The following is a 22,734-nucleotide window of genomic DNA, read 5'->3' on the forward strand; positions in this document are numbered from 1 at the left end:
GTCTACTGGAAGACGGTGACTATGGGGGATGGTACTCTGTATTTGATCTTTGTAGATCTTTGATCTGCATTTCGCTTGGTCCAGAAGGAGCAGCTATGGGCGGTTTTGTCGGAGATGGGAGCCCCAGCGTACCTGTGCCATCTATTCAAACGGTTACACCAGGGAACGTTTGCAAGAGTCAGGTATGGGAGGATCAGGGAGCTAATGGCTGCCTTTCCGGTGGAAAGGGCTGAGAGGCAGGGGTGTGTGTTAGCCCCCACACTTTTCTCTCTATTTCTAAATGGTCTGAATAAACACCTTTTGGGCGTGAGGGATTTAGACTCCCCCAGTTTGGCAGCTCGCAAAATCCCAGCCCTGATGTTCGCTGATGACACCCTTTTATTATCTAAATCCCCAGGGGGCATACAGCGAACTCTGGAGGCCTTTTGTGCATTTTGCAGACTAAGAAATTTGGAAATAAACCTCTCCAAAACCAAATTTATGGTTTTCAATTCTCAATTTCCTAACTGCCCCCCCCCCCCCCCACATGGATGGCACGGCGCTCGAAAGAGTTTCCACTTTTGAGTATCTAGGGGTAACTTTGAATGACAAGATGGAATGGGGGACCCATATAGCCAAGGCAAACATGAAGTTGGCCCAAGCCGCTGGAGGCATTTTAAAGGTACACAATGAGTGCTCATCTAAAATTGTGGGACCGCCACTAGAAATTTATAAAGCACAGGCGAGAGGCGGAGCGCTCTATGGAGTAGAGTTATGGGGCCATGCTAACACCTCTTCATTCTCTACTACTGAGAATAGCTTCATTAGAAGACTATTGACACTCCCACAGAACACACCATTGATCCCGCTACGCCTTGACCTGGGCCTAGCCCCCTTAGTGGAAGTCATCCCTAATCGTCCTCTTTTATATTGGAGGAGACTATGGTCTACATCCGAGCTTATTAGTTATCGGGAGGAACTTAGACACCTATTGTCGTTGAATTGTGTGGGGAAAATCCCCTGGCTAAAGCACATGAAACAGCTTTGCCTGTCCCCTAGGAGAACACTGGTTAAAGAGCTCAACCAATCCCGAAAGGACCAGATGATACGTAAACCATCCTTGGGTAGGTTGACCAGTTGTTTTCTTGAGGTTAAGGATGAGTATTACTTTGAGAGATTCCTGGACGACATTCAACCACCATTGGCAAAGAAATTATACGTCCAATTTAGACATGTGTCTCTCCCAGTGAGGGCTGTAACGAGCAAGTGGTCAGTGGCCCAACAAGCACTTAGCCTATGCCCGGGGTGCGAACATGTTTAAGAGACAGATCTGCACGTCCTGCTCTTTTGCTCTTTGTACTCCAAAGCTAGGGCCAAATGGATCTTATCGTTATGTAAGTCCAGCGGCTTGAGGGATTATAGGGATGTGTACCGATTGCTGAAATATGATTCTTCTCCTTTGACCGTGTTTGCGACTTCAATATTTTTAGTTTCTATATGGTGTACTAGAGGAGCAAAAATGTAAATGTAAACTGCCCCAAATGTTCCAACATCACTCTGCATTTACTAGGGTTTTTTTTTTTATTTAAATCATGTCTGGCTGCTTTTACTATTATCTGTAAGTTTTTTAATGTTTTAAATGCTATTTATATAATTGTTTTGGTATAATGAAAATTGTGTAAATTATGTATATTTGTATTGTTGCCTACAGCTGATCAAAATGTTGCCCTATGTCATTTTGTACTTCTGCTTTTATGGTTATCAACCGATAATAAAGCTTTCTGACTGACTGACTGACTGACTGACTGACAAAGAGATAGAATTTTCAAGTTTGGTGTCACAAAACTTACTATTTAAAATCCCAACACTTTTAGAAAGTTGGCATTTACTTGCTCTAACCATTCTGTGCCTGCTACCTTTCTCTGAATACACATCTGGGGTTGGGGACAGCTGGGTTTTGTGCATCCCCTCTAGCCGCTTCAGCGCGGCGCAGATTCCTGCGCTGTGCTGAACGTTCCATTGGGCTTATGGAACCATGACGGAACGGTTCCGTCATGAGCACAGGCCAACCGACGCTCATGACGGAACCGTTCCGTCATGAGCATGGAAGGGGCTAGACAGCCACATACAAGAGAGCTACATCCTGATGGGCCATACTGGGCAGGATAGGAGGGAGAGGCTGGCACTTACACCAGAATGAGCTGAGTCCGGTCCCCACACAAAGGGCTGTATAACCCCCCTGTAGTGAGTCTGGAGCCAGGGCAGGAAGGGATGACCAACTTAAAAAGAATGACTGGGTATAAGTACTGGACCTCTGACACCACCATTTCAGTACACCTCTGGAACTGTGGCTACTCTGCCAGGAAGAAGGACTGCCGTGCTGCAGAAAGGACTGTCGCTCTGCTGGACTGCCACTCCAAAGGAGCTGCAGCCCTGCTGTGCTGACCTGCTGACTGCTGCCCTCTTGCCCGGAGAAGAACTGGACCTACAACCTCCATCTTGAACCCAGGACACCAGAGGGGCTTGAAGGGCTACTCTGCTGGCCTCCTGGCTTCCTGATCTGAGCCTTTGGAACATAACAGCCCCCCACAGCTTCTGGATCCGCATTCAACAAGCTCCAGGCCTCCAAGAGGCGGCTTTCAGGTCCTGGGCCCTTGGAAGTGATCTGTGGCTCCTGAAATCAATCTTTTGGGCTCGTTGCAACAAAGAACTGTCCTGTTCCCTCCGGAACCTCATTGTTCACACAAATATCCAGCGATAGCCGCAAGTTTGTCTCTTTGCACAGCACGTATCTCCACCTGCAACCGTAAGGCTCGAGCCCATCTACCTGCAATGCCAGGTGGCTCTTTGCCCTCTGTGGACCACCACCAGCGACACTCTCATTGCTCCAGGCAACCTTCTCCCTGTGAACAGGACTCTTGGCATAATTCTTGAGAAGGTAACACATCAGTGGGACTTACCTGGAACTGTATCCGATCCGTGCTCCATTGTGGGCGTCTTGAACTTTTGGATTTGACCTGGTCTAGCGTGACCAGACAACCCACTTGAGCGCTTATTACTTCTAAGCGCTATTTTGCATATTATTCTTTAAAAATTCATATCTCGACTTCTACTTATTGGATTTTTATCACTTTGGTCTTGTGTTATTTATAAAATTAAGCTCTATGGGGCATATTACCAAAGGAATAGCAATATTTATCGCAAAATGCTCTTAGCGCATTTTTTTGTATCGCTGGATATGTTAGCGGAGAAAACATGCTATTAGCAACGTTTTTCTCCATTGTGCTAAAATATCCAGCGATAGCGGCGAAATGCGTGAATATCGCTGAGAATACAGCGATATTCACGCATTAGCGACAAAATGCTCTTAGCCATGTTATCCACCTCCCATTGGATAACATGGCTAAGAACTGGTCTGGGCAGGTGTTAGTATTTGGAGATATTCGCGCTTAGCGCGAATATTTCCATCGCTACGCCTGCCTTGCTAATAGTCGATAGCGACGTTAGCGACTGCTTTCAGTCGCTAACTGGTTGGGTACGCCCACTTTGCATGTCATTAGCGATAAACATCGCTGACATGCAAAGCGGGCCCGAAACGCTCGCTATCGCCTAAAAGCTGTCGCTAACATCAGTTAGCGACAGCTTGCTAATAGGGCGATAGAATTATCGCTGCTTAGCGGCCAAAAACGGACGCTAAATCGGCGATAATTGCCTATCACCCTGCTTGATAATATGCCCCCTATGTTTCTAACCTGGTGTAGAGTCTGCTGTCTCAAAAGAACTTTATTTGGTTGCCATAACCATTAAAGCATACAATAAAGATACATTAAAAACACAATAAAAACAGTCTCACAATAATATAAAATGGAAAATATGTAAAATTTGGTTGATGCTACATATTTGTATCATAGAGATTATGATAGAGCAACCACAGGAATCTTTTCCAAGGGCCAGGTTGTGCAAACACTGAATAATTATGTGTGTAAATCAACCATATGAACTGAAAATACATATAGTTTTCCGTCATTTTTTTAAAAACAGTATACATTAAAAAGTTAGTTATCAGGCCTCCAAGAAGGGTAGCGTTATAAAATCAAGTAAAGTACGAAATTAAATTAGTGCAGTTGATTGCCAGTAATGAAGTGCAAAATCAGAAAGTGCCCGGGGCCTCATTTATGAAAAGTGACGCATCGCTGCGTGAAAACAGCGTTGCGTCACTTTTCATTGCGCCCTCCTTGCGACCCCAATGATGCGTCATATTTACAATATGACGCATCATTGCGCAAGGACTTACAGATACGTCAGTATTTCTGACGTACCTGTAAGCGCAAAAGTCACGCATTGCTGGAGTGTGTCACAAAAGTGACGCAACTCCAGCAATGCGTCCTTTCACATGGGGTAAGCCCCATGTGAAAGGGCCTGCGTCAGTCTTACGCCTGCTGTGAGGCAGGCATAAGAAATTGACGCATTTGTGTCCTAGAAGTGGCGACGTGAAATCTCATAGATTTCACTGCGTCACTTGTATGACCCTGTGTTGCGTCAGAACGCCCACCCCCTGCATACATTATACCTGGCGTAAGTATTATGTAGCGCAGGGGTTTACAAAGTGACGCATCTACCTAGATGCATCACTTTGTAAATATGGTTCAACAAAGCACATTTTTTACGCTGCTGGTGCGTCACAAAAAGTGACGCACCGGCGGCGTAAAAGTGTCGCACGGCCTCATAAATGAGGCCCCAGATTTATAAATTGTGAAGTATCTTACATTGTACAAGAACCGAGCCGAACACACCCAAAAATATCTTACCTTGCATTAAAAAAACAGCGATTCATTGAGCCAGCAAAGGGCTGATTTAGATCTCGGCGGATGGGGTACCCCGTCCCAACGGTGACGGATATCTTGTGTGCTGAAATATAAATCCCAGAGGACATAATGGGATTTATATTTTGGCGGATGGGATATCTGTCACCATTGTGACTGAGTAACCCGTCTGCCGAGATCTATATCAGGCCATAAGTCAAAATTTTGAAAAAAAATTACATGTAAATTTTAAATTTACATTTTCTTCAAAATTTAACAAAAAGTGACTAAAAGCAAATACCGTTGGTCCTGAGGTGTCAGATCTTAAAATTATTTGCGCAACCAGATAATGGGTCGCCTCCAAATCTAGAGACACTGGACGAATCTACTTGCAACGAGGGCCAAGGTACTCCGAACAGGAGAAGAGATCCCCTAGAGAACCCCCATACTCTGTTAGCTCTGACGTGGACCAGAGACGTCTCCAATATATTTAGGGCTTCAATTGTGCCACATCTGAGATTAGATTGATACTTATGCAAAAAGAAAAGAGGAATTTGGGGCGTGCGACCCGGAACTGGGAAAACTGGATTCTTAAAATGGTTCTCTGCAGTCGCCGGCTTCAGAGTGTCAGCTCAACCCCCGACTACAGCTCCAAAGAGTGCAGCACTTTGGGCCTTAGCACAGCACACCTCGGGACAGGAGAGAGTGAGTGAGAGTGGGTCCTCCTCTTGTGTAATCGAAGGATTGCTTTAGGGATTTGGTGTAGACTCTTTTATGGTGTTTTGACTGTGTTACTGCGCTTTATTTTATGTATTAGTGGTAAATTGTATTTTAAGGATTTTGAAAAATGTACTTACTATTTTATGCTGCTTTTTGCATTTTAAATTTGCACATGTTGTACTATAATCAATGTCCCTTGTGAAATTCAATTAGAATGTACCTTTTCAAGATATATCTGTATTAGTATGATTTATGGTGTTTGCCTTGTTGTCACCGAATAAAGCTGTTTTGAAATTGTTTTTGACTGTGTTACAGTTTGAAGTGTTGCACACATACTTTACACGTTGCCTCTTAAGACTGACTGCTCTGCCAGGCTACCAGAGGGCGACACAGGACAATCGAGGGAGTGTTGTGACTAGGATTGTGGTTCCTGCTTGGACAGGGTGCATACCTCTGCCAGCCAAAAACCCAGGGAACGTTTTGTGATGTTCCGGCGGCGCACAGGGTTAAGCAATATCTACAAGGCCCGTATAGCCGCCCTGCGTGGCTTTTCATGCCCTTGTAGATATGGAGTGAGGCCACGCAAGTTGCTGCTTTGGATGACACTGCGATGGGGCGGTGTGCTATTGGTGTTACGTGGGTGTTCCCATGTAACACCCATGGGATGTGACACATCCCAGATTTACAACAAGCTTTAAACCTGGGAATGCATCGAAAGCCTGGACCTCCTCGGGGCTGGCGCAGGGGAAGCGCAACCAGAAGAATTAACATTATGTTTCCTAGTCTTTTCCTCTTTCTATGTGTGCTGCATTTTGAAGCACACATCGAAAGAGGACATTTACTCCAGTGATTTTTTCTGTGCAGGAAGGTGTCCATTCCTGCACAAAAATAACCATCCCTACAATGCAGACACCCTTGCTCCCTGGTGCAATGGTGCCGGCTTTGCTGCACGGCAGCCCTTTGAGCATAGGAAAAGAGGACAGGAATGAGCTCTACCTGAGGCATACAGCGCATTCCTGCCCTTTTCTTTTGCCGTTGGGCAGCGCAGCAGGAAGGCTTGTAGCGCAGCCCGACGGCAAAATATTGTAAATGAGGCCCCAATTTCTAACACTAGTATTTTCTCAATTATATTCTGTGCAGGAAAAGATGAACCTACCTCCTTGATATCTTCCTGCGTCTTGTCTTTAAAATCCTGAGTCCGGGGCCGGGTTCTTTCTGATTTCTTCTTCTTCACTCTCATCAGGTTTCTTCTCATTGAACGGCTCTTGTTTCTCCACTCCTTTGCCACATTCTCATGTAATAAAACATCAGTAAACTCTCCCCAGGACAGGTGTAGGTCGTCTCCTCTGGCAAGGTTTTCAGTGCTGGCCTGGAGGAGAGAAAAGAGGCAAGGGGGTAGCCAGAGAAATTAAATGTCTCACTTGAACCATACCTCGCATCACACCGCATACAGGAATCTGCCCCTACACAGGAGAGCTCCCTTCACCCTTTCATCCAACCATCTATCAATTCTTTTATCCGTCTTCCATCCATCCATCTATTCATCCATTCACCTTCCTTCCATTCACCTAGCCATTCTTTCATCCTCCAGTCATCCATCTATCCAGCCTTCACAATACGCCCAACCATTTATCCATCCTTTCACACTCCTATCATCTATCCATCCTTTCACCATCCTGCCATCCATCTTTCTATCTATCCTTCACCCGGTTGGTTCCATTCATCTATTCATTCTTTTTAGCTTCCTTTTATCCATCTACCCATCCTTTCATCCTCCTTTTACAAAAACAACTTTTTATTGAGTTTTCGCCTTATAACACACCCGAGTTTGGTACAGAGCCAGCAGTAAAATAAAAAAGAATTGCCACAATTCACATTGCAGAGCCACAGAGGGAGCCACACAATCCATCAAACATTGTCCCATAAATTCAGTCGAAGGCAACCCCAAAGGATTGTCTCTCCACTTCAAGGACCACAGCGGGGATAGGCCTGGCTCTAGGTGTCGCCCTCTATGACCAGCCCAATCTTTCCAGACTTCATGATGCTCCTGTGGGAAACCCCTGGCTAGGTATACTGTTCTTCCATGTCCATGCAGTAGCCCATACCTGTGGCCCGCCCAGTTCTGGGTGGGGCCTCGATGTCTTTTCGTGCCCTTGCGTTGTCACGCTTGGCTATCAGCAGGCCCAACCTGAGCAGCGCCCGCATATCCTTCGTGATTCATAGAAGGATCCATCTTCCAACCTAATGCTGTATCCAAGGACCCCAATACATCCTCCCAAAAGTGTGATAAGGCCGTGCAGCGCCAAAATGTGTGCAACAGGTCCCCATGGGGTTTCCACAGTGCACGCAACACAGCTCCATTTTGAACAGCAGAGCCCTTGTGCGGTATGTGCGATGCAGACGTTTGAGTTGAAGCAAACGGAACTGCGAGGATATCACAGCCTTCCTAGACGCAGCCAGCGCTTCAGTCCATTCCTCATCCTCCAGTGGCCCCAAGTCCCGTGTCCATGCCTCCAATGGCCCCAAGTCCCGTGTCCATGCCTCCCTCACCCCGACCATAGGATTTGGCTGATTGCGCAACAACATCTGATAGAGGAGGATAGTTTGTTTTTCTTAATGTTGGTGAGCAGAATTTTCACCTCTAGGGGAGAGTATTCAGGAATGACCATGTTGTTCAGCAAGTACGGCCTGAGTGCATGTCAGACCTGGAGGTAGCGGAAAAACGAGGATGTGTTACTTCCGCATGCAGTGCCTGAAATGATTTGAGAGACCCATCATAGAGGACGTCTCCCAGGGCGATATATCGATAGTGTCCCACTAGGCAAAACCAGGCAGTGCCGTGACCTGCGGGGGTCTAGTCAGCCTCCACAGTGGCGTCTCCAACATGAGTCTGTTTGCCCATCCCATGGCCTTTGCAGCCGCTGCTCAGATTAACAGCACTACCCGCATGGAGGCGGGTAGGGAACGCAGAACATCTCCACCGTGTAGTAAATGCGGGAGGTTGTTTTGGTCCATAACCCATCCCCCTACTGGTCTTGAAACCCCCCGAACCACCAGTCATCAATAACCAAGAGGTTGGCCACCCTGTAGTATAACAGTGTATCTGGGGTTGCTACACCGCCTTCAAAGGCAGGCCTGCAGTACTTTTCAGGGGCATTCCCCCACCCCACAAAATATCTCATATAAGCGCATTGGCTTGAGGGAAGAAACCACGCCCAATTGGAAAAGGGTGATTCTAGAGCTGGTATAAAAGCAGCGGCATCTTGATTGTGGCTGAGCATCTGAGGAAGGACAGGGAGGACCTTTCTCCAGGCTTAGATTGGAGGTGGGCCTCGTAAACCCGGGTTCCAATCTTCAGTAACAAATACCCCTCAATCCTGAGGGAAGCACTTGTAACTCAGGTGCCCATGGTATGGCCATCAGATACTGGGCAATGGGGTAAATGGATGACTTGGACCTGTTCATGCAGAGACTGGATTAAGTCATCCAGAAACAATAAGACATCGTCTGCATATAAGGATATTCTGTCGCTGATTGTCGGGGACCACTGGAAGCCACAAAACAATGTATCTACCCTGACCCAGGCCGCCAGGGGCTCAATTGGCAAGGTAAAAAGCAGGAGGGAAAGGGGGCATCCCTGACAGCTGCCCCTCTCTAGCCCCGCCTACTTGCACCCTCGCAAGGAGGCCTATATATAGCAGCTGCACGTAGCTAATACATTTGGGCCAAAACTGGAGACAGGTCAATAGGACAAATTCGCCCAATCAAATGCCTTCTGAAAGTCCACCAGCAGCAGAGCTTGAGCACCCGGCAGAACGGCGATCATCTCGATGGCGTTGTTAACACTCCGTATGTTGAGTCCAGTGGCCTATTGGGGCATAAACCCAGGCTAATCAGGGTGCACGGGATGACTGATCACACCCGAGTAGCTAATACGGGGGCCCACACCTTGACTTCCGTATTTAGCTAGATATTGGTCTGTCCTCCTCGCAGCGGGTTTTGCAGAGGCCCGGTTTCAGTATCGCCACTATGTCTGCTACACTCAGGTCCATGGGCAACTCTCCCCTCATTAGGAGCTTCAGGCACAGGGGTACACAACCAGTGCTGGGTTTTGCTTGCCTGGTCCCCCCTTTGGTACGCGCGACTGCGCCTAGCCATTCATGCCTCTCGCATAAGTTCCTGCTGCAGATGTTTGAGTATGTAGGGAGCTGCGCAGGATTTAGTCGCCCACCATAATTATGCAATGCTGCTCAAGCTTGAGGATCTGAGGCTCCAGGTCTACCACTGTTTGCTGGACTCAACCAGTTGCCCCTTATTATAGCTGATAATTTCACCACGTAGAATTACCTTGAGGGCCTCCCACAGAACGCCCGGGAAGTCCACTGACCCGCACTTTTCTTTCAGTAATCCCGGACTCATATTCCAACAGGCATCGCGGAACTCCTCGCTCTGGAGACGCTAGCGGGTCATGCGCCACTCGCCGCAGGTCGTTTTGGCCCCCAGGAAGGTCCAGCAGTGTTGGTGGGTGGTCCGACCGTCCCCTCGCCAATATTCAGATGGCGAGTACACCGTGGCTGTCCCACCTGGGGAGGAGAAAGTAGTCCAGACGGGAGAAGGACCTATGCGCTCCTGAATAAGAGGTGTAACAGCATTCCTCAGAGTGGTATGCCATCTCCATGTCGATAAGAGACATGCTGTGTAGGAAAGTGGAGAGGAGTGTCGGGCCAGCTCACACCATGTTTGAGGTGGAAGAGTGATCCAGGCCAGGTTCACTAGCCCTACTGAGGTCCTTCCAGCAGGTATGCCCCTCCGGGTTGCTCAACGCAGGAGTCGGGCCATGGGTGATACGCGGCTCGGTAGTGCCGTCGAATGTGGCCAGCTCTGTGGGGACAATTCATCCTCTAAGGCTCTGCGGGGCAGGGAGCATCCACAGCGCAGGAGGGGCTCCAGGGAACGGGGCCACCACCCGGCCCCAGGACTGATGGGCCAGGGCTCAGGATTGCAGTGGGGGAGGGGGGATAGGAAGAAAGAAAAAAACAGAGTCCCTCTTCTGTCTGGGCATCCAGGAATCTCCCCGCCTCTCCAGGGGCAATGCTAATGGGCAATAAGCTTGGGATCTTAGACCTGAAATTTTTGTTTGCAGGTGCTGCTGGACTTAACCTCTCTCTTTCAGAAGGAAGGGTGCCCCATAGTTGGAAACGTGCAATGACCGTCGTACTCAAAACAAAAACCCAATCTTGACCTGACCAATTGGTGAAACTTCCGTCAGATATCTTTGTTGCCCATTTTTTCCCAAATTTGGGAGAAACATGTTAATTCATGGCTTACTCCAATTGTTGATGCCCCAACTTATTTACACTTTTCACAGTCAGGCTATAGGGCAGTGGCCAGTGCAGGGCCCGCACCTCTCCCCCGAGGGAGAAGTCTGTGCACGGGGCCAGCCAAGGCTCCTCAATCCTAGTTGCCCACCTCTGGGCATCAAGGGTGGACCTGCCTTAGGGTCCCGGGTCAAGAGTAGGGTCAGCAGCCATGGGGGCCCACTCCAGTGCTGGTCTACTGCACTGCCTCCAACCGCCAGGGCCCAGGCCGCGACAAAGAAGATCTTAAGTCCTGCAGTGCAGGCCTTGGCACAGTATCAGGTTCACTACCTCCACCTCCGTTCTTAGGGGGGGACCACATCATCCCAGATGATAGCACCATCCACAATGATGCAGCGGTGTAGTCCCGGCCTCCGGCCAGCAAGGCAAGGCCCACAGGGTGTGACTCCGGTAAGCCCAACTCACCTACCGCCTCATACCGTGACCCGCCCGGACGTCGGTCGATGTCTTCTGCGGCCTCCGACTGCAGTCTGCAATACTGCTTTGCCCAGTCTCAGCAGTAGCAGGCAGGTGCCTCTTCAATGCCACAAACAAAGTATCAACCTGTGCTGGACTACCCCGGGGATCAGAAGCTAGGTCTAGATTACATGCATGGTGTGGGGGAACACTCTTACAGAGCATCAGCCATTGCAGCATCCAAACCACGCCGCCTTTCATTCTCCATTTATCCACCAATCCATATTTTCACCCTCCTTCCACCCATCTATCTATCCTTTCACCCATTTTCCATCCATTCTTTTATACTTCTTTTATCCACCTATCCACCCTATCATCTTTCTTCCATACATCTATCCATTCTTTCATCCTTCTATTTATTCATCTTGGTGCCTTGGTTTAATTAAACACTTTGGCTTGCAAATAAATGTCGCATGGCCCTAGAAAGATGTTGGAGGAAGTCTTACATGGAAGAGTCTAAAGTTAGTTATAAGCTGGCAATAAATAAATGATCATGGGCTCTGTAAAACTGCTCGGACGCGGCTTTACTCAGACAAAATTACCAACGACCAAAATTGTCCTAAGATACTTTGCAATATGGTCAGAGAAATGTCAGACCCAAGCAAATTGTCCTCCTCACCTCTGTTATCGCAGACTAAATGTGATGAGCGTGCCAATTTTTTAATTAAAAAAAGTGGAAGCTACTCGTTGCCATTTTTCAAAGGATAATGTGGGCAACACCCAATCTACTGATTCTGCTGCTTGTAAGGATATCTTGCATGTCATTCAAGAAGCGGAGGATAATACTTTATTCACTTCAGATTTAACATCTAAAATAGAGGATTTCTCAACCTTGTTGACCATCTTACTTCTGAATAAATCAGGCTCGCCACTTGATCCTCTTCCACCAAAGAAGTTTGGGCTCTTAGACCCGAAACGTTTGCAAGCGGTGCTGCACTTAACCTCTCTCTTTCAGAAAGAAGGGTACCCCATAGTTGGAAACATGCTATGACCGTCTCCCTTCGGAAAAAAAACAATCTTGACCTGACCAATTGGTCAAACTTCTGTCCAATACCTTTGTTGCCCATTTATTCCAAAATTTGGGAGAAACATGTTAATTCATTGCTTACATCAATTGTTGAGGCCCAAAATGTGTTATACTGTTCACAGTCAGGGTTTTGGGCAGGCACAGCACTGAATCTACCCTCCTAGGCATCTCTGAACATCTTAGAAGACGTCAGATGAGGGGGAAGCGGTCACGCTTAGTTTACTCGATCTTAGCGCGCCCTTTGATACTGTGTCTCACCCTAGAAGACTGAGGATGTTGGGCCTTGACAACACAGCTCTGAATTGGTTTCCATCATTCCTTAAAGATCGGATGTTCCAAGTTGTCTTTCCAGATTAGAGGTCGGCATCAAAGACTCTCACCTCGGGCGTACCTCAGAGTGCTGTGTTAAGCCCCATGTTGTTTAATATCTACGTTCCACCTCTAGTTGATACGGCGGAGAGCTGTGGCCTAGCCCTGTTTTCCTATGCAGATGACACCCAGGTCATCTACTCCTTGTCATCTACACGGGACCATGGACCCTCCGCTCTTAACCAAGGCACGAGCCAAATCTCCTTAGAGACGAGTGACAACCTACTCAAGCTCAATGCGGATAAGATAGAGGTCACGGTCCTGGGTAAGAATCCTTCTCTTTGGGGTACGCAGCATTGGCCGGCTACTTTAGGGGGCCAGCCCAAGTCTTCATCAAAATTCAAAAACCTGCGCTTTATCCCGGACGATAGTCCATCTATGAAGCCTCAGGTGCCCAAGGTCACCTCCTCTTGCTTCAGGGTACTCGAGTGGGTGAGAAAGATTATGTAGATGCTCCCTCTGCCAGCTCGAAGGACTTCGATTCCAGCCCTTATTCTACCAAGGCTAGATTACAGCAATGTGCTGTTTTTAGGCATTGATAAGGCTTCGATTCAACGACTACAGCTTGTCCAGAATTCAACAGCCAGGCTTCTGTTTCGGCTGCCAAAACATGCTACGTTTTTCTAATCTTTTCCACAAGCTCTCGATCGCTAAGCTTCATAAAAGGCAAACCCACAATCAGATTCCTGCTCAGGTGGGGGTTCCCAGAACAATTTTTCAATACAATACACCATATATGAATATGAAAATAAAAGCCATTTGTAAATGCTGCACCCATTTAAGTGATTTAGCAAACAGCATCCTTAGAGATATGCTCTACTAACCCTTAAAGCCAATTTACAACAACATTGCAGCATAAACCTTAACTTTGTGGCCTAAACATAAATGAACCTGTGTATAATAATGTATCCCCCAATTTGATTTGAGGCCTAAGAGGAGAGGGAAAACATAAATGAAAACATATAGGGAATAAAGGGAAATTCAGCTAGAGAAGCAGGAGCTATGGAAAGTTGAACTTCGGCCGAGCTCCATTAAGGAGACAGCCCTTTCTGATCTCATCATTACTTGTATACGACTTGGGCATGCATCATGCATGCCTTGAACATGCTTTGTGCATGCCTCGCGCAAGCCTTGTACGTGGATTGTACATGCCTCATGCATGCCTTTTACATGCCTTGTGCATACCTCGGGTGCACCATGTACATGCCTTGAACATGCCTTGTGCATGTCACAGGCATGCCTTGTACATGCCTTGGACACGCCTGGTGCATGTCACAGGCATGCCATGTACATGTGATGGAGCAAGATTTTGCACGTTATGCGACTTGCTCGTACTCATGAACCTCGAATAATTATAATACATCAATTCAACCTGTTTGTCTTACTAATTTCCCTTTTATTCTGACATTTTGGGTGTCCCAGAGACGCTTGCTTATGTGTGTATTAACCTTAACAACGCTTGTCATTAAAAATGGCCGCTGCTTGGCGGGGTTTTCCTCTGCGCATGTGTTGGTCACAATCACGTGATGTGACGTACTCGCAGTTCTGGTGGGAATCTTTTGCACTTGCGCACTAGCATTAAGATGGCTGCTTTGTGTTCTCACATGCCGATGCTTGCACTGCTGCTTTTGCGCTACCATTTGTATGCCTCTAATACTAATGCTATAGTTATTATAACATAAGGGGTATAGAGTAGCTATTCATGGTATACAGTGTATTCATTTTTTCTTGTATTTCTAATTTGTTCTCGCTTACTTTTCATGTATCGTAATGCATGGGCCTGGGAGGGAAGAAAACCCCATCTTAGAAGTCCCTACTGCGCATGTCACCCTGGCAGAGGGAAGAAAACCTTGAACAGTGGAACTCAGCCAGCTGGCAGCCACAGCCAAGATGCTCCTGAGAGAGTGACCTGCGACCCAGCAGAACGAAGCCGAACTGTACTGCAAAAGCTACATTTGTATATATTCCATTGTATTCTGTAGAACTTCTCATGGGAACCCCAAATTCAATAGGCGATACCAGAGTAAATGGAGACTTGTAAAGGTGAAATGTGGTTGGTGTGTTGACCTATCCTACTTGTGGACTAATCGGAATTTGGGATTTTGACACTTGCAACATTTGGGGGGTGGTACACTGACCCGAGAACAGTATAACTAGCCTAGGTTTAGCTAGAGAAATTGTCCGACTTGTCCGAATAGCTGACCTGTCACTGACCCAACGCACTCAATAGGTGACTCGATACAGAGGGCTGCGGAGCACTCTGTCCGAAATTTCCATAGACTCAAGGGTTTTGTTAAAGAGACCTTAAGTGCTGGCGGAGCACTTTGCTGGGGAGTTCGCTAACCCAATCGGGGTTCTGACTGATAGCTGCAGAGAGGGTGGAGCGCAGGCGTTACTTCCGAACTGCGTGTGCTGGTCGTGTCTTGGTGGTCCTGTCCTGATCCTAATCTGGGTTTCCTGTCCTGTCCTGGGGCGTCCATTCTGCATCTGCTGGCCTACTGGCGACTGTCCTTCCTGGGGTTTCCTTCCCGTCCTTAACTGACCCGTGGCCAGGGTTGGTCTTCACACCATACTAGGTAAATATAGTGCTGAAAAGTCTACTCTGCACCTTCTATATTTTCCTTTCTTTTGCTTTAATAAAGTCATACTCTTGCAAATTGATTTTCCATGCTTTTTCGCATCTCTGAATGAACAAGTCATACATAAAATTGTCGTTATTCTAGCATGTTCCACTTTTTCCCCATCCTTTTGAGTACATTTCCTTTTCAGGTCCTGATATACCGATGTTCCCTTGTTTTACTCATCTTTAGTTGATTTAAGTAATTGCACCGGTTTATTAGTACGGTCTATTTGCACCTTACCTGTAGTTCCTCTTTATGGGGAAACATTTCACTGTGAAGTTTCAAGTATGCTCTTTATTCTTCCCCGTCCTTTAGTCTCTCCATACTAAGTCAAAATTATGAAATTACTGCCTAGCATGTTCCTTGTTCTTACCTTACTGTAGACTCATAAATGGTTGGCTTGATCTATTTCCTTTATGGATATGTGCTCTTTATGATTTTGGTTATCGACTGTTTGTTCATTGTAAACCTCATGCTTTCCGAGATCGAAAAATTTTAGATAAAGGTTTTCAAAACTTCTTGAGTTTGTGGTTATTATAAAAGTACAAATAGAAAATATAAAGTATAAGTATTTGGTGTCTGCCTTTCTTTTACAGCTAGCTCCCTGATCCATTGTGATCAATAGGTACCCGTAACGGTGGATTGGTAAGTCGGGTACACTGGAAATGAAATAGGAAGGAAGCTGGGATACTGGTAGTAGAGTGTATGGTCACCCGATTAATGTATATGATAAATTGAAGTTTATGGGCCCGATACGAATCTGGTAAAATTGTTGGCCGGGTGACCTGCGCGCTCTATCACATGCATTGGGCATGCCTTGTATATGCCTCAGGCATGCCTCATGCATATCTCGGACATGCCTTGCACATGCATTCTACATACCGTGGGCATGCCTTGCACATCCCAAGTGTCCTACAGCTCAGCACTTTTTTCTGGCTTATGTGAAAAGGATCCCTGAACAGCACTTTAATGGTTTGTTACTCTTTCTCATAGAATTATTTTTATCAAATTTCCAAGTTTTCAATTTTACCTTGTAGGTTTTCCCAGGGAAGCCTCTCCTTTGCCTCCACCTTTTGCTAGATGCCCAGGTGTGAGAGAAGGAAAGTTGCCAATGGCACACTGGGGGCCAGTGGGATCGGTCCACTGTGGAAGAGGGCCCCAGAAGGGTCTTGGTGTTCACGGCTCCCTGCACCATTGCGATCCCTGTGCCTGGCTCATGGTGGGATCTTTGCGGACCCTCTAGTCCTGCACACACCACACTCACAGACTTGCCCCACGGGATCAGATGGACCTTACCTCAGGCTCCTCGCGCTTGGTGTCACCAATGTTGGTATCCATCCTGCAGAGAGAGGCCAAGAACTGCTCCGGCCCTTTGACCTGCATGGGAGGGATGAAAGAAAGCGGTGAGTAACGGGGGTCCATTTCTAACCCTGCATGCTAGGATGGTGTAATACACAGCCCCACCTCTCCTCATACACACCTCTCCTAACCTCACACTCTTTGACTAATAACTGTCCTATTAATTCATTTTTTATGCCAAACTACTCAGCCACTGTTAACCATTCCTTACAGTTGTGTGATGCACAACTAACTAAAAGCATGATGCCACATATTCAGTTAGAAGTTATTGTGTGGCAGTTTGCACCTGGACCTACCTCTCAGAGTGTAAACAGGTGAACACGGGGTAGGTAGCTAGCTCCACAGGAGTGCGCGCAGCTCCGTATCGTGCACACCGCAGGTGCATTTCTAGCTTCCTTTAGTACATCTCGCCTGATTGGCTGGTCCCCACCCTCGTATCCTATACACTCAATACTCATTCGGTACTCCTCCTTGGCTAAGATCTCTGTGTTCCTATCTCCACCTCATGCTACACTCTGTACTCACTCTGTACTTCTTCCTTGGCTAACATCTCTAGGCTTCTGGCTCCATCCCAGGCTTCCTTTCTGTGCCCTTTACAGTCTGTCTTATCAAGCATTCCTACTTTGAGGAAAGATGCTCAACTTAACCCTCACTTATCCTCAGACTCTGCACTCACAGGACCTCCTCTCAGTTATGAACCGCCCCTCATTCCTAGTCTCATCCTCTTCAGGCTGTGCCTCACACTCTGTACTCACAGGGGTTTCTTCCCTCAAGCCGGGCTGTCCTGTACTTTGGTTTGCTTCAGTTTGTTGACAGTCTGCATTTCTAACAAGGATCTTAGTCAATTCTTGGGCAACTTCGTAACCGAGCATATAAGGAAAGACATCTTCAGACAGGACTGCCTGCGTAAAGGAGGAAAATAAAGTATCCATGAGCCCAGAATTCCAACACTCAATACTTGAACTCACATTGGGTCATATTCAAAGTTTGACGGGCAGGATACTCTTTTAAAATGTGATGGATATACTGTCCGCCATATTACAAGAGCCATAGCCTATAACCCTTAGTACAGCGGACAGAACAACCACCACATTTGTGACGCAGTTTCCCGTCCGCTGTACTATATGAGCCATAGTCTACAATACACTTTTAATATGGTGGACGGGACATCCACCACATTTGTGACGCAGTACTTAGTCCACCGTAATACAAGAGGCATAGGCTACAACACACTTAATACAGCGGACAGTACATGCACTACCTTTGTGAGGCACTATCCCGTCTTTTATATACCAAATTGGATGAAGAGGTCTAGAACGTGTGGTAACACAAGAGGACTACAAAAGAGTGGATACTAGAGTAATAGTTGGCCGAGATATTCCCATCAAACCACCCTAATTTGGCGGAGTTTCATCATATGGGATCTTTGTAGTAACACCCAGCTCTACCGCCCAAACCATCAGCTGATGGTGCGGGAGTGGATGTAGATCTTACACTCGTGCCAAACTTGTACTCATAGAGTGGTGATGAAAGTGTCTGTGCAGTGCTGTGGTGAAAGAATGTTAAAATTAACGACTCAGACAAGAACACATTTAATAAAGAAAGTCCGAGTGTTAAAGTTAAAAACACGCCAGGTAGTTGAAGCTAAAGACTACACTATGGCGCTGTGCAGGTGGTCAACATGTTTCAGCCCTATAGACGTGTCGTCAGGCTTTCGTCAGGACCAAAGATTTAAAGCTACTGCCACAAAAAGTGAATTATAACGAAGTGAAGTGAGAACATAAATAAAATGCAATCAGCTACCATGAACTTGGAGCCCCAATGTCCATATGTAGAAGATATTTTCCTTTCACAATCCTGAAAAAAATATAACCAAGATTATGTGCATTACTAATATATACCACAATTAAATAGCAAAGACATGTGTGTACCACACCATAAACGGGATCAAAAGATATCCCGTCCACCATTAGAGTCTACTTACTCATTTACAGAACACGCCACTTGTGTCTATAAATACTCACCAAGCTTTGCAAGGAAGTGGACCTCACCTCACCCGGCAACCGCTCGGGAATATGAGGCCCCGCTCTAAAAAGTGCATAAGAAAGCAAAATATCCAGAAGAATTATACGCTTTCCATCATTAGTTGCAACACTTATTTATCACAACCCATAAACTGTGAACTTGCATAAATGCGACCATAATACAACTTAAAACTTAAAAAGGGGGTGGCTGTAAGTGATGATATGCTATGGCCAAAAAAGAAGGGCTGTTTAAGATAGATGAGAGGTCAGGAAGAGGGAATAGCTAACCATCCCTCCTGCAACCAACGAAATTAACTACCAATTGACGGCAGTATTTAAAGCAGTCTTCCTGATCCGGTCGGTACCTCCACTTCCTCTCGGACGCCTGAGAGAGGTACCGACGGACAGGTAAGGTGAGAGTCTAAACAGTACATACTGGAAGTATGCTACAGTGAGGTAGATTGTTTGCTGAGTTGCTGCTCTCTGCTGTCATGTGGTAGCGCTCTTGCTCACCCTTGTTAGTCTCCATCTATCCTATGTTTTAAGTTGTTGTAGTTGCTTTGGCCTGAGTTAAACAGCCCTTCTTTTTTGGCCATAGCATATCATCACTTACAGCCACCCCCTTTTTAAGTTTTAAGTTGTATTATGGTCGCATTTATGCAAGTTCACAGTTTATGGGTTGTGATAAATAAGTGTTGCAACTAATGATGGAAAGCGTATAATTCTTCTGGATATTTTGCTTTCTTATGCACTTTTTAGAGCGGGGCCTCATATTCCCGAGCGGTTGCCGGGTGAGGTGAGGTCCACTTCCTTGCAAAGCTTGGTGAGTATTTATAGACACAAGTGGCGTGTTCTGTAAATGAGTAAGTAGACTCTAATGGTGGACGGGATATCTTTTGATCCCGTTTATGGTGTGGTACACACATGTCTTTGCTATTTAATTGTGGTATATATTAGTAATGCACATAATCTTGGTTATATTTTTTTCAGGATTGTGAAAGGAAAATATCTTCTACATATGGACATTGGGGCTCCAAGTTCATGGTAGCTGATTGCATTTTATTTATGTTCTCACTTCACTTCGTTATAATTCACTTTTTGTGGCAGTAGCTTTAAATCTTTGGTCCTGACGAAAGCCTGACGACACGTCTATAGGGCTGAAACATGTTGACCACCTGCACAGCGCCATAGTGTAGTCTTTAGCTTCAACTACCTGGCGTGTTTTTAACTTTAACACTCGGACTTTCTTTATTAAATGTGTTCTTGTCTGAGTCGTTAATTTTAACATTCTTTCACCACAGCACTGCACAGACACTTTCATCACCACTCTATGAGTACAAGTTTGGCACGAGTGTAAGATCTACATCCACTCCCGCACCATCAGCTGATGGTTTGGGCGGTAGAGCTGGGTGTTACTACAAAGATCCCATATGATGAAACTCCGCCAAATTAGGGTGGTTTGATGGGAATATCTCGGCCAACTATTACTCTAGTATCCACTCTTTTGTAGTCCTCTTGTGTTACCACACGTTCTAGACCTCTTCATCCAATTTGGTATATAAATGACTGTTGTTGGAGATGGGATGTTAGGTCTTTAAATATATCTCCTCTGACCCTTCTCAAATTTTGTAGTTTTTGGTTGTGGAGCAACTTTGTTGCGGGTCGCTACACTGGTGTGATTTGAAACTATCTCATACTTTTTTGCTCTTCCCACTCAATTTTTTGTGACTTGCTGGTTTGACCATGGCCGACTTTATGGGGCTGGCTTTTGATGATGAAGCAATGAATTTTATTTTAGAAAACAACCCGAGTATGTTGGACTCTTTACCTGCTTTAACGGTCGCAAAAAAAGACGACTGGACTACGTTATTAAACCTGAAGAAAAATCTCTCCCGTATTTCCATACATGGTATAATTATGGCAGAGTATCTTCGTGGGAAATTCTCGCCGACAGGCTTGATTGTGACCAATACCCCACGCCTTTTCTTGACAAATAAAGACTTTCTGCGTGACTGGTCGCTCATCGCATGGCGATGCACGCGGGACTGGCTAATCTTGATAATAAATACGGCTAAAAAAACAGCCGACAGTATTCTCATTGAAATACAATTGCTTGAGGGACAGATTAAGACCACACTTACGTCCCCTATTTTCAAAAAACAACTAGATGAGACTAACAAGGTCAGCAAGGACTACAACGATAACATCCTTTTTTCAAAACTTGAAAAATGCAAGAAAGATCTTGCTCGGTTCTCCATGACCAAAATCTTCCCCTACACCAGTGATGATTGGGTAGCTCCTGACTTCAACAACAAAGGGAGGAGATATGGGTCTAATTACTCCTCCTCAGCTTCAGATCCCGATTCCGATTCTGACAACACAGGGGCGGGAGTAACCCAGTTCAAGAGAGGGGGACAATATAGAGGGCCTAACAGAAGAAAGGGCAATAGAGGGTTCTATCAGAATCAAGCACAGTGGTGGTCACCCAACCCATGGGGTTTCCTACCACCTTTCACTCATCCCATGTCTTCCTTTCCACCACACCCTCAATTCTACCAAGACCAGTCTTTTTTAGGACAGGGACGAGGTCGCAATTACGGGAGGAGGAGAGGACCACAACAGGTCAATTGGGAGACAGATCAAACCTTTCCACAAACCAGGAGTCGCAGAGCGGCTCAGGCAGCACAAGTAACACCGACAACATCAGGAACGTAATAGTTAACCTGAGTTCAAGAGACCTAGTATCAGATGAAATATCAGTACTAGAGAGGGGTTTGGGGTTTGTCCCCACTAATAAAGGAGATGCCTTTAAGACACGTTGTGAACTTGCTAAATTCTTTAGGAAAGTGCGGTTGCACTTTTTCTTCAACAAAGATGGCACTGACACAACTGAACGATTGGAGCCGTTGACCAACACAGGCCTACGTCCTAAGTCTGTTTTCACACCTTTGGGACACCAGGTTCCTTCCAAGGTTTCCACTTTTGAACAGGCCGTGACTCATGATGTCATGGCTCTGTTTCAGAGTGAACATCGGTGCTTTCAGAACCTGTCCAGAAATGAGAAGATTGCCATGGCCCGCCTTGCCGCCGACCAAAGAATCATCATTAAGCCGGCAGACAAGGGCGGAGCCATCGTCATTTTAGACACTACCTCTTACCAGCAGGAGTGCTTGAGGCAACTCACGAACAGTGACTCATACCAACGCGTTGCTGTGGACCCTACTCCTCGTCTTCTCACTGAAATTAAGAGCATGGTGGAGGAAGCGAGTGCTGAAGGGTGGATAACACCACATGAGGCTAGATTCCTAGTAACAGATAAACCTGTCATGCCTGCTTTTTACTGTCTACCTAAGATTCATAAACCAACACGGCCTTCTCCGGGCCGTCCTATCATCTCCGGTATAGGCTCTATTTTGGAGCCCTTGTCTACCTTCGTAGACTTTTTCTTACGACCACTTGTCAAAGAGATGCCCACCTATTTGCAGGACACGGCCGATGTCCTTAGATTACTGCCAGAGGTAAGGTTTGACATCGACGCTGACCTACTGGTCAGCTTTGATGTTGAGTCTCTTTATACTTGTATCCCACAGGTAGAGACCCTTGAAGCTATCAGATCTCTCCTCGAGAGACGTGATTTGCAGAGCATCACTCCTGTCAGTTTTATCATGGAGTGTGCGAGGATAGCTATGATGGAGAACCACTTCAGATTTGAGGACCAGATCTACTTACAGACCTCTGGTACCTCCATGGGCAGCATTTTTGCCCCCAGCCTCGCCAACCTATATATGCACCTCTTTGAGCAGAACATCGTGCTCAACCACAGCAACCCTTTTTTCGATCAGGTGTTGCTGTGGAAACGGTATATAGATGACATCCTTGTGGTGTGGCGAGGGACTGTTTCGGAAGTGGAGGCTTTCCATGAGTGGTTGAACCATCAGAATCAATATCTCAGGTTCACCATAGAGTGGAGCAGACAACAGTTGCCCTTTCTGGACATCT

General features: G+C 46.4%; 1 protein-coding gene across 1 annotated transcript in view; it reads right to left on the reverse strand.

Moving 5' to 3' along the window:
• LOC144798233 (uncharacterized) overlaps positions 1 to 22,734 on the reverse strand; it is a 197,805-nt gene that overhangs the window by 32,612 nt on the left and 142,459 nt on the right. Inside the window, exons 12-14 of the mRNA XM_078668982.1 lie at positions 17,467 to 17,613; positions 16,649 to 16,729; positions 6,658 to 6,870 (exon numbers count right to left, since the gene is read on the reverse strand). Of these exons, the coding sequence (XP_078525108.1) occupies positions 6,658 to 6,870; positions 16,649 to 16,729; positions 17,467 to 17,613 (441 nt within the window). The remainder of the gene's footprint in view (positions 1 to 6,657; positions 6,871 to 16,648; positions 16,730 to 17,466; positions 17,614 to 22,734) is intronic.

The sequence above is a fragment of the Lissotriton helveticus genome, chromosome 12 (genome assembly GCF_964261635.1).
Source record: "Lissotriton helveticus chromosome 12, aLisHel1.1, whole genome shotgun sequence".
In the NCBI taxonomy this organism is placed as follows: Eukaryota; Metazoa; Chordata; class Amphibia; order Caudata; family Salamandridae; genus Lissotriton; species Lissotriton helveticus.